The sequence below is a fragment of the Cannabis sativa genome, chromosome 1, assembly GCF_029168945.1.
Source record: "Cannabis sativa cultivar Pink pepper isolate KNU-18-1 chromosome 1, ASM2916894v1, whole genome shotgun sequence".
NCBI classification, from domain to species: domain Eukaryota; kingdom Viridiplantae; phylum Streptophyta; class Magnoliopsida; order Rosales; family Cannabaceae; genus Cannabis; species Cannabis sativa.
In genome coordinates this window covers 7,199,863-7,213,881 of record NC_083601.1, presented here as the reverse complement: position 1 = coordinate 7,213,881, position 14,019 = coordinate 7,199,863, and the positions used below count along the sequence as shown (strand labels likewise).

The 14,019-nt window shown below is 27.0% G+C and overlaps 1 protein-coding gene across 1 annotated transcript; it reads right to left on the bottom strand.

The window, feature by feature from the left end:
• Positions 1-1,553: 1,553 nt before the first annotated feature.
• On the bottom strand, positions 1,554-2,753 carry LOC133034398 (uncharacterized). The gene has a single exon (XM_061109489.1). The coding sequence runs from the start codon at positions 2,751-2,753 to the stop codon at positions 1,554-1,556; it is 1,200 nt and encodes a 399-aa protein (XP_060965472.1).
• Between the last annotated feature and the right edge of the window lie 11,266 nt (positions 2,754-14,019).

Sequence of the window (14,019 nt, the reverse complement as noted above, 5' to 3'; positions counted from 1 at the left end):
TTTAGTAATAATTTTTGCAACTACATTACATAAAGATATAGGCCTTAATTCACTCATCTCATCAGGCTTCTTCTTCTTTGGGATCAAGACAATGTTAGTATCATTTAAACCTTCCTGCATCTCCTCAGTCAAGAAAAAATTCTGAACACAAGAAGTCACATCCGCCCCAACAATATGCCAATATTTTTGAAAGAATTTTGGATTCATACCGTCAGGCCCCGGAGACTTATCCGGATGCATCTGAAACAAAGCGTCCTTCACTTCTTGAGCATCAATCGGCCTAATTAAAAAAGCATTCTGTTCCTCAGTAACCTTTGGCGTAACACAACTCAACACTTCATCCCAACTGCCAGGCTCAGCCGAAAAAATATTAGAGAAATAATCAATCATTAAATCACCCAAACCCGCCTCCCAATGCTTGTACACTCCCGTGGCATCTTTCAAACAAACAATATTATTATTACGACGACGAGCAGAAGCTTTGGAATGGAAAAACTTACTGTTTTGATCACCGTTCTTTAGCCACAATTGTTTCGAGCGTTGACGCCAAAAAATCTCCTTCTGATTAAGAGTTTCAAAGAGCTGACTCTTGGTGTCCGCATACAACTTTTTCCCCTCGCTATCACGTCTACTTTTAAGCAACTTGAGATCATTATTACATTGCTTAATTTTTGAAGAAAAATTCCCCGCCATCGTACTTCCCCAAGCCTTTAAATCCTGACCACATTGAGCAATTTTCTCATGCAATTGGTACACACCTGACCGACTCCAACTCTCCCTTATAACAGTCTCACATTCTTCGAACCTTGTCCAAAAATTTTCAAACCGAAAAGGTTGGACCCCAGCCGATTGTGTATGTTGCAGCATGTCTAGGAACAAAGGATTATGGTCCGAAGGAGACACCGCCAAATTAAAAAGCTTAGCTCCAGGATACCGAGACAACCAAGCAAAGTTAATCATAGCCCGATCAAGCCTAGCTTCCATCCATGCCGAAGTGTCTCTACTTTTTTCCCAAGTAAACTGGTGCCCAAGTAAATCAATGTCACATAAGCCGCAATGACGAATCGTCTCTTGAAACCCCTCCAAAAGTCGCCTAGGATAAGCTCTACCCCCTCTTTTTTCAGAATTATGGAGAATATTGTTAAAATCTCCCATCACACACCAAGCTTCTTGATATCTTGCATGAAGGGTACACAACAACTCCCAAGAATTATGTCTACGACTTCGGTTCGGCTCCCCATAGAAACCAGTAAAACGGAACTTTGGTTGACCTTCAAAATGAACGAAACAATCCACATGATTAACGGAGTAAGAGTCAATGACCACTTATTCTTCATTCTTCCATAACAAAGCTAGACCGCCACTTCTTCCTTGGGCCTCTACCACAAAACAACCTTCAAAACCCAACCTCCTACTCAACCCATCAACTCGATCCTTATTACTTAACGTTTCACACAAAAATAAAACTTTGGGCCTTTTCTTGTCAACCAACTCTTTTAGGAACTGAATGTTACGTGGTGGCCCCAGCCCACGACAGTTCCAGCTTAGTATTTTCATAATGTCTGGCGAGACCCTGAACCAAGGCCCGCCACAAAAGAGTTTTTTGGAAGTCCAACATCACTTTGGGCCTGTCCCACGTGGCCCATTACCTCTTCTTCACCCACTTTCCTCTTTTTATTATCATACAACACCACCTCAGCATTCCCACCAATCAATATATCTTTTTCCTTATTCTTTCCATGTATAGATATATTGACATTTCCTTTTTTGCTTCTCAATCTACACGCCTCCTGATCACTCTCCATCCTCCCATTATGCATATCAAAATCATCATTATTATTCAGCAACAATTCCTCTCCCTGATTAGTGGCCACGCCATCTGTGGGATTTGTTTTCATATTGGGTTGGCTTGAATTCTGTCCAGGTTCATTGCGATCAGTACTTCCCGCCGGCTGCCAACCTTTGTTCCTCAACCACCGCGCGCCAAGGTGCTTGTACGATCGTTGTGGCTGAGCAATCATAAAATCTCCGTATGGTTTCGCAATTTGATCCAAAGGTTGTTGAAACAATTTGCTGCAGAACTTGTCTGAATGCCCCATAACTCCACAAATGAAGCAAAAGGTAGGAACTCTTTCATACTTGAAATGGACCCAAAACCAGCTACCATTCTCGTGTGTTAACTTGAGTCTTCTTCTCAGAGGCTTCCTAATATCCAAAGTGACCCGAACCCGAAGGTAATCTCGCCACACACCGATGAAATTCTTAGGATCATTCTCAACAAATTTCCCCATAGTATTTCCTATGCCACGAACAGTTGCTTCTTTCATACAGTCGGGTTTGACATCATGGATTTGAACCCAAATATCAAGATGATTTAATTGGATTAAATTCGGATCCCCTCCTACCGGCAAACGTTGAATAATTAACTGCATCCGATCAAAAGTCCATGGACTACCGTTAATGACTCTTTGGATATCCACTTCGTGATAGAATTGGAACAAGAACCGGTTCTCTTCAAGCTTTTTCACAAACATTCCCATTCCCGGTTGCCATAACGATGCCAAAATGTTTTGCATTTTATCAAAATCGATCACCCGATGAGACAAAAATCTCCCAACTAAACACCATCTGTCATCAATCCCCTCTTCTTCTCCCTCATGGCCGACTGTCAACTCTGATAAGTCTTCCTCTTCAATCTGAAAACTGAAAACATCCTCCCTGCCTCCTCCTCGTACCCCACTCGAACTAGCCATAATCACTCACAATCGGATAACAAGAAACTGTGACAGTAAAAAAACAATCAAAACAAGACAAAAATAACACACCATGTCAATAGACAGGACTCTAAATTTAAATAAGTTTTTAAATCCTCTTTTAACAATTTTTTTTTTTTTTTGGGTATTGTGGACTAATGTTAAAAAAAGAAAAGAAATTCTTGAAAGGAAAAAAGACCGGAAGGCCTCTTGACTCAATATTTAAATTTTTTTCCAATCATACATACATAAATTGTTGTTGCCAATCTGATTTCGAGATTGAAAACTATAATTTATATTTGTTTAAATTTTAAATTTATTATTTAATTAGGTAATATAACTATTATTCGCCGACTATTATTTTAATTTTATTAGTATAATATAATAAAAAATTAAAATTTATTGCATAATAAATAATAACAACTTAAAAAAATATTTTTCAATGTATAATAATATTGAAATTACATTATATGATTGCATATCATCATCATCATTATTATTATTATTAGATAAAATCTAGAAAAGAAAGTCTATTTTTAGTCTATTTACTATTATTAATTTTAATGACAATTATTCTATTATTTTTTTTACTATTAGGTTATTGGTAAAATTCTCTTCTCAATTCTATTACTTTTTTTATTGATATATTTTTAGTTTTTTTATCATACTTATTTATTTAGTATAAGTTTAAAATTTATATAATAACGTATATTAAATTTTAAATTTCTTTGTTAAATAAATAAATTTCTAATATAAAAATATGCTATAATTTAGAATAGATAAGTTACTTAATAAAAAATAATATTAAATCAAAGAAATATATATATATACTAGCAAAAAGCTACATGCGAGGTACGTATACTAAATTTTATGCTAATTTTTTTCTATGTTATTTGAAAGTTATACAATTAAAAATTAAAGAAAAAATGTTATTAGTTATTCGGTGAGATTATTATTATTATTATGTGTACAGGAAGAAATCACAAATTAATTAATCTTATAATTTTAACTTTAATCAAATAAGATTCTAGATATATGAACAATAAATAATCACGTAAAAATAAAAAATAATTATTTGAATAAAGAATTCAATATACAAAGTTATATATATGAATCTCATTAATCAAAAATAATTATTCAATATATGAACAATAATTTGTCACGCTATATGTTTCCCAATAAAGAAATCCACCTCCTCATAGTCAAAAATAAATAATACATGTAATACAGATCTTTGTAATTGAGTACCTAAAATAAATAAAACTTCAGTTATCATAATCGGAAAAGGTTTAAGTGAACTAAATAATGACTAAAAAGATCTAAATTACAAAATGAAAATAACATGTCTATATGAGTATGATTTTTTTGCTATATGAGCATGATTAATCTAAGAGAAAATAGATAAACCTATAAACATATAAATATACTTAATATTAATTTTGACAAAGTAGCAATTCAATTATAAACAATTCTAAATATCAGCTTGACAATTTCAACACACTAATTACTCATTAAATAACCATAATGTATACTTCATGATAATTTTATTTTATTTGATATCAAATGATAGAGATTATTGAGGTTTTCAGCCATGGAAAACACACTATGATCAAAAAGTAATGCTCATTAATTGTATATTTCAAAGAAACCCTAATTTCCATGAATGTCCCTAATAAGATATAAACAATCAAGTTGTAAATTAAAAAAAAAAAAAAGTAGCAAAATTTCAGTTAATATAAGAAATAGAACAAATTGAAGATTTATACAATATTGGAATTTGAACTTTTAGAGGCCATTAGCGAAGGGGCGAAACTCGTTAGATCCCCTAGGAGAACACTACCTTAATAGTCTGAACACAAAAATTGTAGAAATCAAAATATGAATAAATTAGCATCATCAACAAAAGGAAAATTAAAGGGAAAAGACTTAATAATTACGTGACAAATAATTATTGATTGAATTAAAAAGTTAAGATTATAAGATTAATTCAAATTATTATTCATATATTGATTCTAAAAAGAGTAAGAAAAAGAAACATCATTTCTTTGTGCCCAAACTCTTTCGGATTTTACAAACTCTTTGATATTAAGAAAATTGTTGCTTTAATTTTTCATCACACTGGAAATATATTGTTTTAGCTCTATTAGACAACCATATTTCCCCTCCTAAAAAGTCATTTTTTTTTAATAATTGAAAGATGTGATGTTTGAGTAATTACATGTATTGTGTAGTTGAAGATTTGATGTTGAGTAATTTACATGCTGTGTAATTGAAGATTTGATGTTGAGTCATTTCACACTGGAAACATATTGTTTTAGCTCTATTAGACAACCATATTTTCCCTCTTAAAAAGTCATTTTTTTTTATAATTGAAAGATGTGATGTTTGAGTAATTACATGTATTGTGTAGTTGAAGATTTGATGTTGAGTAATTTACATGCTGTGTAATTGAAGATTTGATGTTGAGTCATTTTTTTGTTTTTATTTAATGATGTTTTTTTTTTTTGGATTTAATGGGATTTATTTTATTATATATAAATAAGAAGTGATCCATGAATTTCTCATAAACTATTTTATTTTTAATAATAAATTATTTTATTTTTAATATAAATAAAAAGTCACCCACGAATTTCTCATAAACCAAGAATTCGGTTATATAGGCACACTTTATATAGAATAGATATATGGGTGCACTCTTAATAGGTATTACCCATGAATAGGTAATATTAGAAAATTTTGAGTTTTATGATTAATTTTTCTATTTAATTAGAAAAATTTCTTATTTTTACATTATATGGGTTGAGATTGGTCCATCAGTTGAAAAAAAAAATAATAAAAAAAAATTGGCAAAAAAGTGATAAAAAAATTGAATTCAACTTAAGTATTTTACATATAAACATATTTTTTATATAGTGTAAAAAATAAGTATTTTTTGATATATATTTTTTTTTTTGATTAACTAGCTAAATTAAGCATAGAAATTTAAATTTCTCTTTTATTATTCGCTATCGGACCAAGATCTAATGGTTTGATATTTTTAAAATTAATATTTATAGTTAAATTTATTTATTATCCATTAATTGGTAATACCTATTAAGAAATACTCCATATATATCTTTATATATTAAAAGTGCCTATCTAACGACATTTTTTGGTTTAACAGAATATACTTAAAAATAAAAGAATATTCTGTTAAATTTAACGATTAGGTTTGATCTCCCGTTAATAAATAAACCCAATAATTAAACCAAAAAAATTAAACAATATCTTTTAAATATTAATAATCTCTTTTTAAATTAAAAAAATCATCTTAACCACATATCTCTCTAACAAACCTATCTTGGGAGAATATTAATAATTTTTTTTTTATTTTTTAAAAAAGAAAAATATAGATAAAATATCTAGAAAAGATAATATAAATGTGAGACTGTATATGAGTTGCCCCTTTTGTAATTACCTAGAAAAGATAAAATGTATATATATGTGAGACTGTATATTTAAGAGAATTTAATTCAAAAAAAAATAATATAAATAATTACAGAAGGGGCAACTCATTGCTATCGGGGAAGAAGAAGATTGACTGTATTGGCTTAGAGATTTTTGGGCTTGGGCTTAAAAAAATAAAAAGAAGATGAAATGGGTTGTAATTAGTATTTACCTTATATGTTTGTGTTTATTTTTAGTTTTATTTTTAATTTTACCACCAAGAGGAGAAGGTTGAAAAATATTAAAATATGAAAATATTATTGGTTCTTATTAGTAATTTGCAAAGAATGTGAAAGTCTATAAATATATAGTTGTGTAGCTATTATTAGATATGAAATGAGATAATAGAACTTTTTTCAATTAGAAGATTAATGTATATTTTACTATTAATAACATACATTACTATAACACAACTATGTTTTACTTACTAAATATACTGACACATATTTTATTTTTATGTGGCTTGGCACGTAACAATTACCTAGTGTATATATATATGTGGGGTGGTGAAGAGAATGATTAGAGTATTCGATGTTATATCTTGCTTGTATAGTTTTCACTCAAATAAAATGAATCTAGTTATTATTTAAATAAAATTAATACTAAGTCCATATTTTTTTAAGGAAAAAAAATTCAATGAAACTAAAAGAAAGGGGTAATATAAAAGAGAATAAAAGATACAATTATGAAGAGGTGTATATTAGAATCTTTCAATGCTAATTTCATAACATATCTTGAAACGATATTTAAATATATATTTTTTTTTTTTGGAAAATGCGATATATATTTAAATATTAGAAGTTGAAAGTTTTTTACTTATATAAATAGAAATTTAGTCTATACATTTTTAATTATATATTTAGATTTTTTTTCAATGGTTAGTGAAAGTTTTTTTTAAAAATATAAATGCTTGGTTAGATTTATACAGCTTATTTAGTTAGAATATATTCTATAATTTTTTTTTAAATGTTTAACAAACATTTTCTTTTTGTTTATCTTTTTCATAGGAATGTTTAGATCTTATTATTTATTATTTAGTTAATATAAATTAAAAATGAGAAACAACTAAGAAAAATTTTGAAAAGTTAAAAAATTAAAAAAATAAGAATGAAAAATTAGAAATGTTAAAAAAATGAAAAAAAAAATAGAAAAGTTAAAAATTAGAAAGAAAAATGAGAAAAATAAATAAATTGGTCTTAAGTAATTTTAGACTTTATATTAGTTTAATTTGCGTAAATAACTTAGGAGTCAACTGTCTGTGAGCAGAATCTACTGTACAACAAATCAATTAAATACTTTCCAACATAAATCTATTACAATAATTATGCATATATTTAACTAATTTAATAAATATTAATTATTGCATTAAGAATTATGATAGATAAATTACTTATAAGCAAGGTCGGCTATGATGGAGTGCAAAGTGGGCTACTGTACAAGGCCTAAAAAAAATAAAGAGCCTAATATATTTTTTCTTTAATGCCTAATAATTTTTTTTAATGAACCTAACTTTTGAAAGAGCTAACAATTTGTCATTAGTCACTTCTATCCCAATGCCCAAAGCCTATTTTTAATTCTATTAATGTTTTTATTATTTATTATTTATTACTGCTATTTATTATTTTTTTCAAATTTTTTATATTCTTTTTTATATATGTATATATATATTTTTGTTCTATTGGAATCAATAACAATTTTTATAAATAGTTGGAATTTTTTGGTGTTTTGTAAAATATATAACTGAATGATAATATTTAAAAATATTATTTATAATTACATTTTTTTTATAGGGGCCCAAATTTTAAATTAGAACAGGACCTCCAAAATGTTTAAGACGCCCTTGCTTAAACTAATATTTGGAAAAGAAAAAAAAACAAATAACATGATAATAAATAATAGAAAAGGCATGTTAGACTTGAAAAAAAGTGTGTAATTAAAGAAAAACTCCAAATAATTGAAAATTTAAAAATATATAATTTACCACAAAAAATAATAAGAGAATTCCATATAGAGTCATAGACTATTACATTCCACTCACTGTATTTATGCATCATTATCATTATAATATACAAACCACATATATATACATAAAAAAATAGAGAAAGAATAAAATTAACTATACTAAAGCTTGAAGATGTGTGTAGAAAGCTAAGAGAAGCCAAGCCATTAATGTTTGATGAAGAGAAATGGCTCGTGAATACAAACAAAAGAGAATAAATAAGTATATTGGTTAGGATTATACATATAGGATTATTTTTTAATGGGTATTACTCATGAATGGTTACTAAACAAATTTAACTATAAATATTAATTTTAAAAATATTAAATCATCAAATTTTGATCTAATAACAAATAATAAAAGAGAAATTTGAATTTCTTTGCTTAGTTTAACTATTTAATTAAAAAAAATCTAAAAAAATATCTCTTTTTATACTATATCAAAAATATGTTCATATAAAAATATTTAAGTGAAACTCAACTTTTACTTATCTTTTATTTTTTTGCTAAAAACTTTTTTTAAAATTTTTTTTTTCGACTGATGGAATAATCTCAGCCCATATGATATAAAAATGTGAGATTTTTCTAATTAAATAGAAAAATTAAGCATAAAAACTCAATTTTTTTCCAATTTTACCCGGATAATACCTATTATAGAGTGCACCTATACATTTATTTTGTAAATTTATTTACGTAGATATTTACATAGAATTGGTAATTTTATTTTAAATTGTAATACATATATAAATATTATATTTACTAAAAAATAATTCTGTTATGATATAATATTAATGTTTATTTATTGTTATTATTGTTATATTGATATATTTTGGTATTTTGAATTTTTTTTAGTGTAACTCTATTTAGTTATAATCTCTCAGTTAAAATATAATTTTTTGATTGTAAGTGTATGCTTGGATAAAAATTCTAAAATTTATAGCATCTCAATTTCCCAAAGCCATATAAAAGTTAAACAAAGTTGTATTTTTAAAACAATTTAAATGTAATTACATAATAAAATTAAGTGATAACTATATCTTGCGTTAGGATTTGGGTGCACTTTTAATGGGTATTACCTATGAATGGGTAAAATTAGAAAATTTTGAGTTTTTATGCTTAATTTTTCTATCTAATTAAAAAAAATCTCTCATTTTTATATCATATGGGCTGAGATTGTTCCATTGGTAAAAAAAAAAAAAGTTTTTTAGTAAGAAAAATAAGAAAAGAAAAAGTTAAGTTTAAGTTAAATATTTGTGCATGAACATATTTTTGATATAGTGTAAAAAGAGATATTTTTTTATTTTTTTTTTAATTAAGTAGTTCAATTAAGCATAGAAATTTAAATCTGTGATTTCATTATTTATTATTAGATCAAAATTCGATAGTTTGATATTTTTAAAATTAATATTTGTAGTTAAAAAATGACAAAAGTTAATATACCATACAAATTTTCCTAAAATTTATATGTATATATGATTATTCAGCAAAAAATAATGTATCTATGATTGTCCGAAATAACAATTTTGATATTTTCTTTTTAATTGAAAGTGAAATATACCTCATTATTGGCCTTTTTTTTTTTTTGTTACTCATAATTAACCAACCAAATAATGCAAATGGACCAAAATGTAGACAGTTATGTAGCCAATCGAATTCGAATCGAATACCAACAGAATTCTGTTGAAATTTGACCAAAAACTCCCCCAAAGCATCAAATGACATATCTGACCCATAGGCCCAGCCCAAATAGGCCCACAACGGCCGATAGGTCCGAACCACAAATAATATGAGTGGTTTATCAGGTACGGATCCGTAAAACCACTACAACCAACGCCAAAATTTGGGCCTCATACTCGAATTGGGCCCCTCATTTAAGTGACACCCATGGGGCCCGAATACATTATTCATCTAATTATAAAATTATTGGGTTAATCATTTGATGAGATCAAACTGTTAATTTGATAAGACATGGTTTGTGTGGTTTAAAAATACGTTCTAATAATTGTGAATGGACCTATATTGATCTATACTCCATAGAATGTGTATTAGAGTTGGCGTGGCCTTTATGAAGCTTCACACGTATTGCAATCTCAGGCTAATTCCAATCATTTTATTTTTCCTTGCCAAGTGGCCACTGACCACCATCTTATCTAGTATCTACTACGCCTTCAAACCATCTCCTAAAAATCATGTTATAATTGATATAGAAATCACTATTTATATATAAGAATATTTGTGACATAAAGTATAAGTTTTTGGTTTTATATACTTAATTATTATATATTTTTTTTTCTTCAAATTAATTATTTAAGTTACATTTTCGTTACTTCAAGTATTATTTTTCTATTAAATCTTATCAAACTTAAAATATTTACGGCATAAATATTTAATATTATAAATTTTATATACTTATATACCACATCATGTTTTTTCTTCTGTTAGATTAAATATATAAAATTACATTTTCATTATTTTTATCATTACTTAAATCTTATTAAAATGTATTAAGATGACACGTATCAACATTTAGTTGTTTACTCATATTTTTAATAAAATTAATTATTAAATTAAAAAAATAACTAAATAATAATAAAATTAAAAAAAAAAATTCCGAGAAGAAAAAATAAGGAAAGAGATATATTTATAAATAGTATTTTTTTTTATATATTTTTATGAATTAAATAATATTATTTAATTATTTTTTAAATTTATAATTATTTAATAAATTTTTTTATTGAAAAATACCTAACAAAAAAAAAATACATTTGATTATGTTTTATTTACCGTATAATAAAATTAAAAATTATTTAATAATTTTTTTTATTAAAAATATATGAATAGACTATTAATATATTGACACGTATCAACTTAATCTCTTTTAATAAAATTTAATGAACTGGTAATGACAAAAGTAATATAAACATAACTTTAAATATTTAATCCACTAAATAAATATGTGATATATAAATGTATAAAATTTAAAACATATTTATGCCGCAAATACCATATGTTTGAATATGATTTAACAGAAAAGTATTGATGGAAGTAATAGAAATATAACTTAAGGTATTTAATCAGTTAAAAAAAATAAGTGGAATTTAAGTGTATAAAACTGAAAAACTTATGATATTTATGCCGAAAATATCCCTGTGTATAATATATATATATATGATACTTCTACAATGCACCCCTAAAAGAGGTTCATCGATGCACCTCCTTTTTATTTCGGTATCTGAGAGAATTTTTTAGTCCAATTTTTTCCATAGTCGTCTACGTTGTAATTATTTAAGATATCCTGCAAAATTTAAGAGATTCAGAAAAAATTTAACATGCCGAAAATAAGGTTCAAACAGTCTGTTGCACGCAAGACTCTTTTATTTTATACGCGTGTGAAACAGACTGTTTTAGCCCTATTTTTGACGTGTTAAATTTGTTTGAATTTCTCAAAATTTTGTAGGATGTCCTAAATAACTACAACGTAGCCGACCATGAAAAAAATTGAACTAATTTTTTTTCCTTAATGCTGAAATAGATAGGGGTGCATCGGTGGACCCCTTTTAAATGGTGCATTGTAGAATTTTTCATATATATATATATATATATTTAAAAAAATGAAATAGCAACTTCATTAAAATTTAGCATTTAGAGTATAGAAGTGCTTGAAAATCAATTGGAGCATTGTGCTCAAGAATGCTACGATCAGAGAAAACCGAGAATGTCTAGCTACATAGTGAGCTACTCGATTTCTTGATCGTCTAATAAAATGTAACATGACATTTTGTAGAGATGAAAGTAAAAGTTTACAATTATAAATAACTAAACCATAAACAAAACTCATAGCTTCAACAGTCTCACCTGCATACAGACCTTCATGATACTCGACTTTTAAGTTTAAAAGCATTCTTGAACTATCTCTTGTCACAATTCCAAAGCCATACAACTTATCTTTTTGAAACAAGGCTGCATCAATATTGATCTTGATGTTGTTTGTACCCAGTTTTGCCCATTGCTAATATTTACCATCAATGTTTCCAAGAGATAAAGATGATAAACACAATTTATCGTGAGAACCTCATCATAAAAGGGATTTTTTTTCAGCAAACTATAATAAATCGATAAATAGTATCATCATCATAGATAGAAAAAAACCTGTTGAGCTAGTTACCAAGAAAAATCTCAAAAGCCATGTTAATAAATGATACATTTAGCCAAATTTTGTATTTGTGCTCTTTATTATTTACAAGGATGTAAAATTTGATGTAAAAATAAATTTAATACTAATTAAATATTTATTGAAAATATATAAAAAAAAATATTTTCATTTATCATTTTTCTACATTTTATATAGACACTTATGATAACAATAAAATAATTAAAATGACACAATAATCAATTAAAAAGTATGTAATTAATAGTGATTCAAATATACTTCATAATATATTTTAATTATTTGTTAATTAAGATGTATGATTTGTTTTATTTTGTTTTATTTTGTTTTTTTTTTTATTCTTGTTAGAGATTTTGATTCTGAAAACTATCATTTTCAAATATACTTGTATTTTTTTAATTGACAATTGTATTCTTTTTTAAAAAAATATTAAACTAAAAATCAATTAATAATTAAAAAATTAGTAAAACTAACATTTTTTTTTTCGTTTTTCAAATGACATGGACGCGATGATTAACTAAATAATCAAGTTAGCATTCAGTTAGGCTTGTGTGACAAAACTTAATATAATGACCACTTTATAACGTTGCTAATAATTGAAAAACCATTTTTAGCACATAATAGTACATAAGTTATAGTTTAAGGGAACAAAATATTACTTAACTATTATAAAATAATATAAAATAATATAAAGTAGATGAGAAGAAAGAAGAAGAAGATGAAGAGAGAAAGAGAAAGTGAATGAGAATTTCTGAGTTGTTTATTCCAATGGGGTGAACCCCTATTTATACAAATACAAGAGTGAGATATTAAGAAAACTAAGAAAAAAGGAAACTAAGGAAAAGAGGAATAATGTTCATTACAATTCATGGTAATAAATAAAAGATTTGGACATCCACATAATTATTAATATTTATAACACTCCCCCTTGGATGTCCATAATAACTGACTTATTAAAAATCTTGCTGAAAACTTGATCAAAGGAAAAAGAGTATAGTGTAAACTAACTCCCCCTCATTTAGGCATTTGTGGAGATCTTCTAATCGACGAATTTCGATCTTGTCTGCCGTCTTCTCAAATGTTGATGTTGGTAATAACTTTGTGAATAAGTTTGTAAGATTGACACTTGATTGAATATGTTGAACACCAATATGCATTTTCTTGAAGCGTATAAAGAAGAATTTCGTGGAATGTGTTCTAACTCTATCTCCTTCAATGTACCTCCTTTTAGTTGAACGATGCAAGCAGTATTATCCATAGAGAATTGCTTGGGTTGATACTTCTTTATTGAGTGCAATCCATATGTTTCCCGAATATGCTATGTCAATGATCTCACTCACACACATTCTCTACTTGCTTCATAAAATGCAAGTATGTTAACATGATTTATAGTTGCCTCGTTAACAACCTTGCCAGAAAAACCCAGTGGGACAAAATCTGAACTAGGGAAAAAGAGTACAATATATATTTCATATTCATAACTATTTGTAAGTTGCCTCGTTAAAAACCTTGCCAGGAAAATCCATTGGGACAAAACCTGAACTAAGGGAAAAAGAGTGCAACATGAATATGTCTCCCCCTCATGCACATATGATCCATAATTCTTTTGGTGAT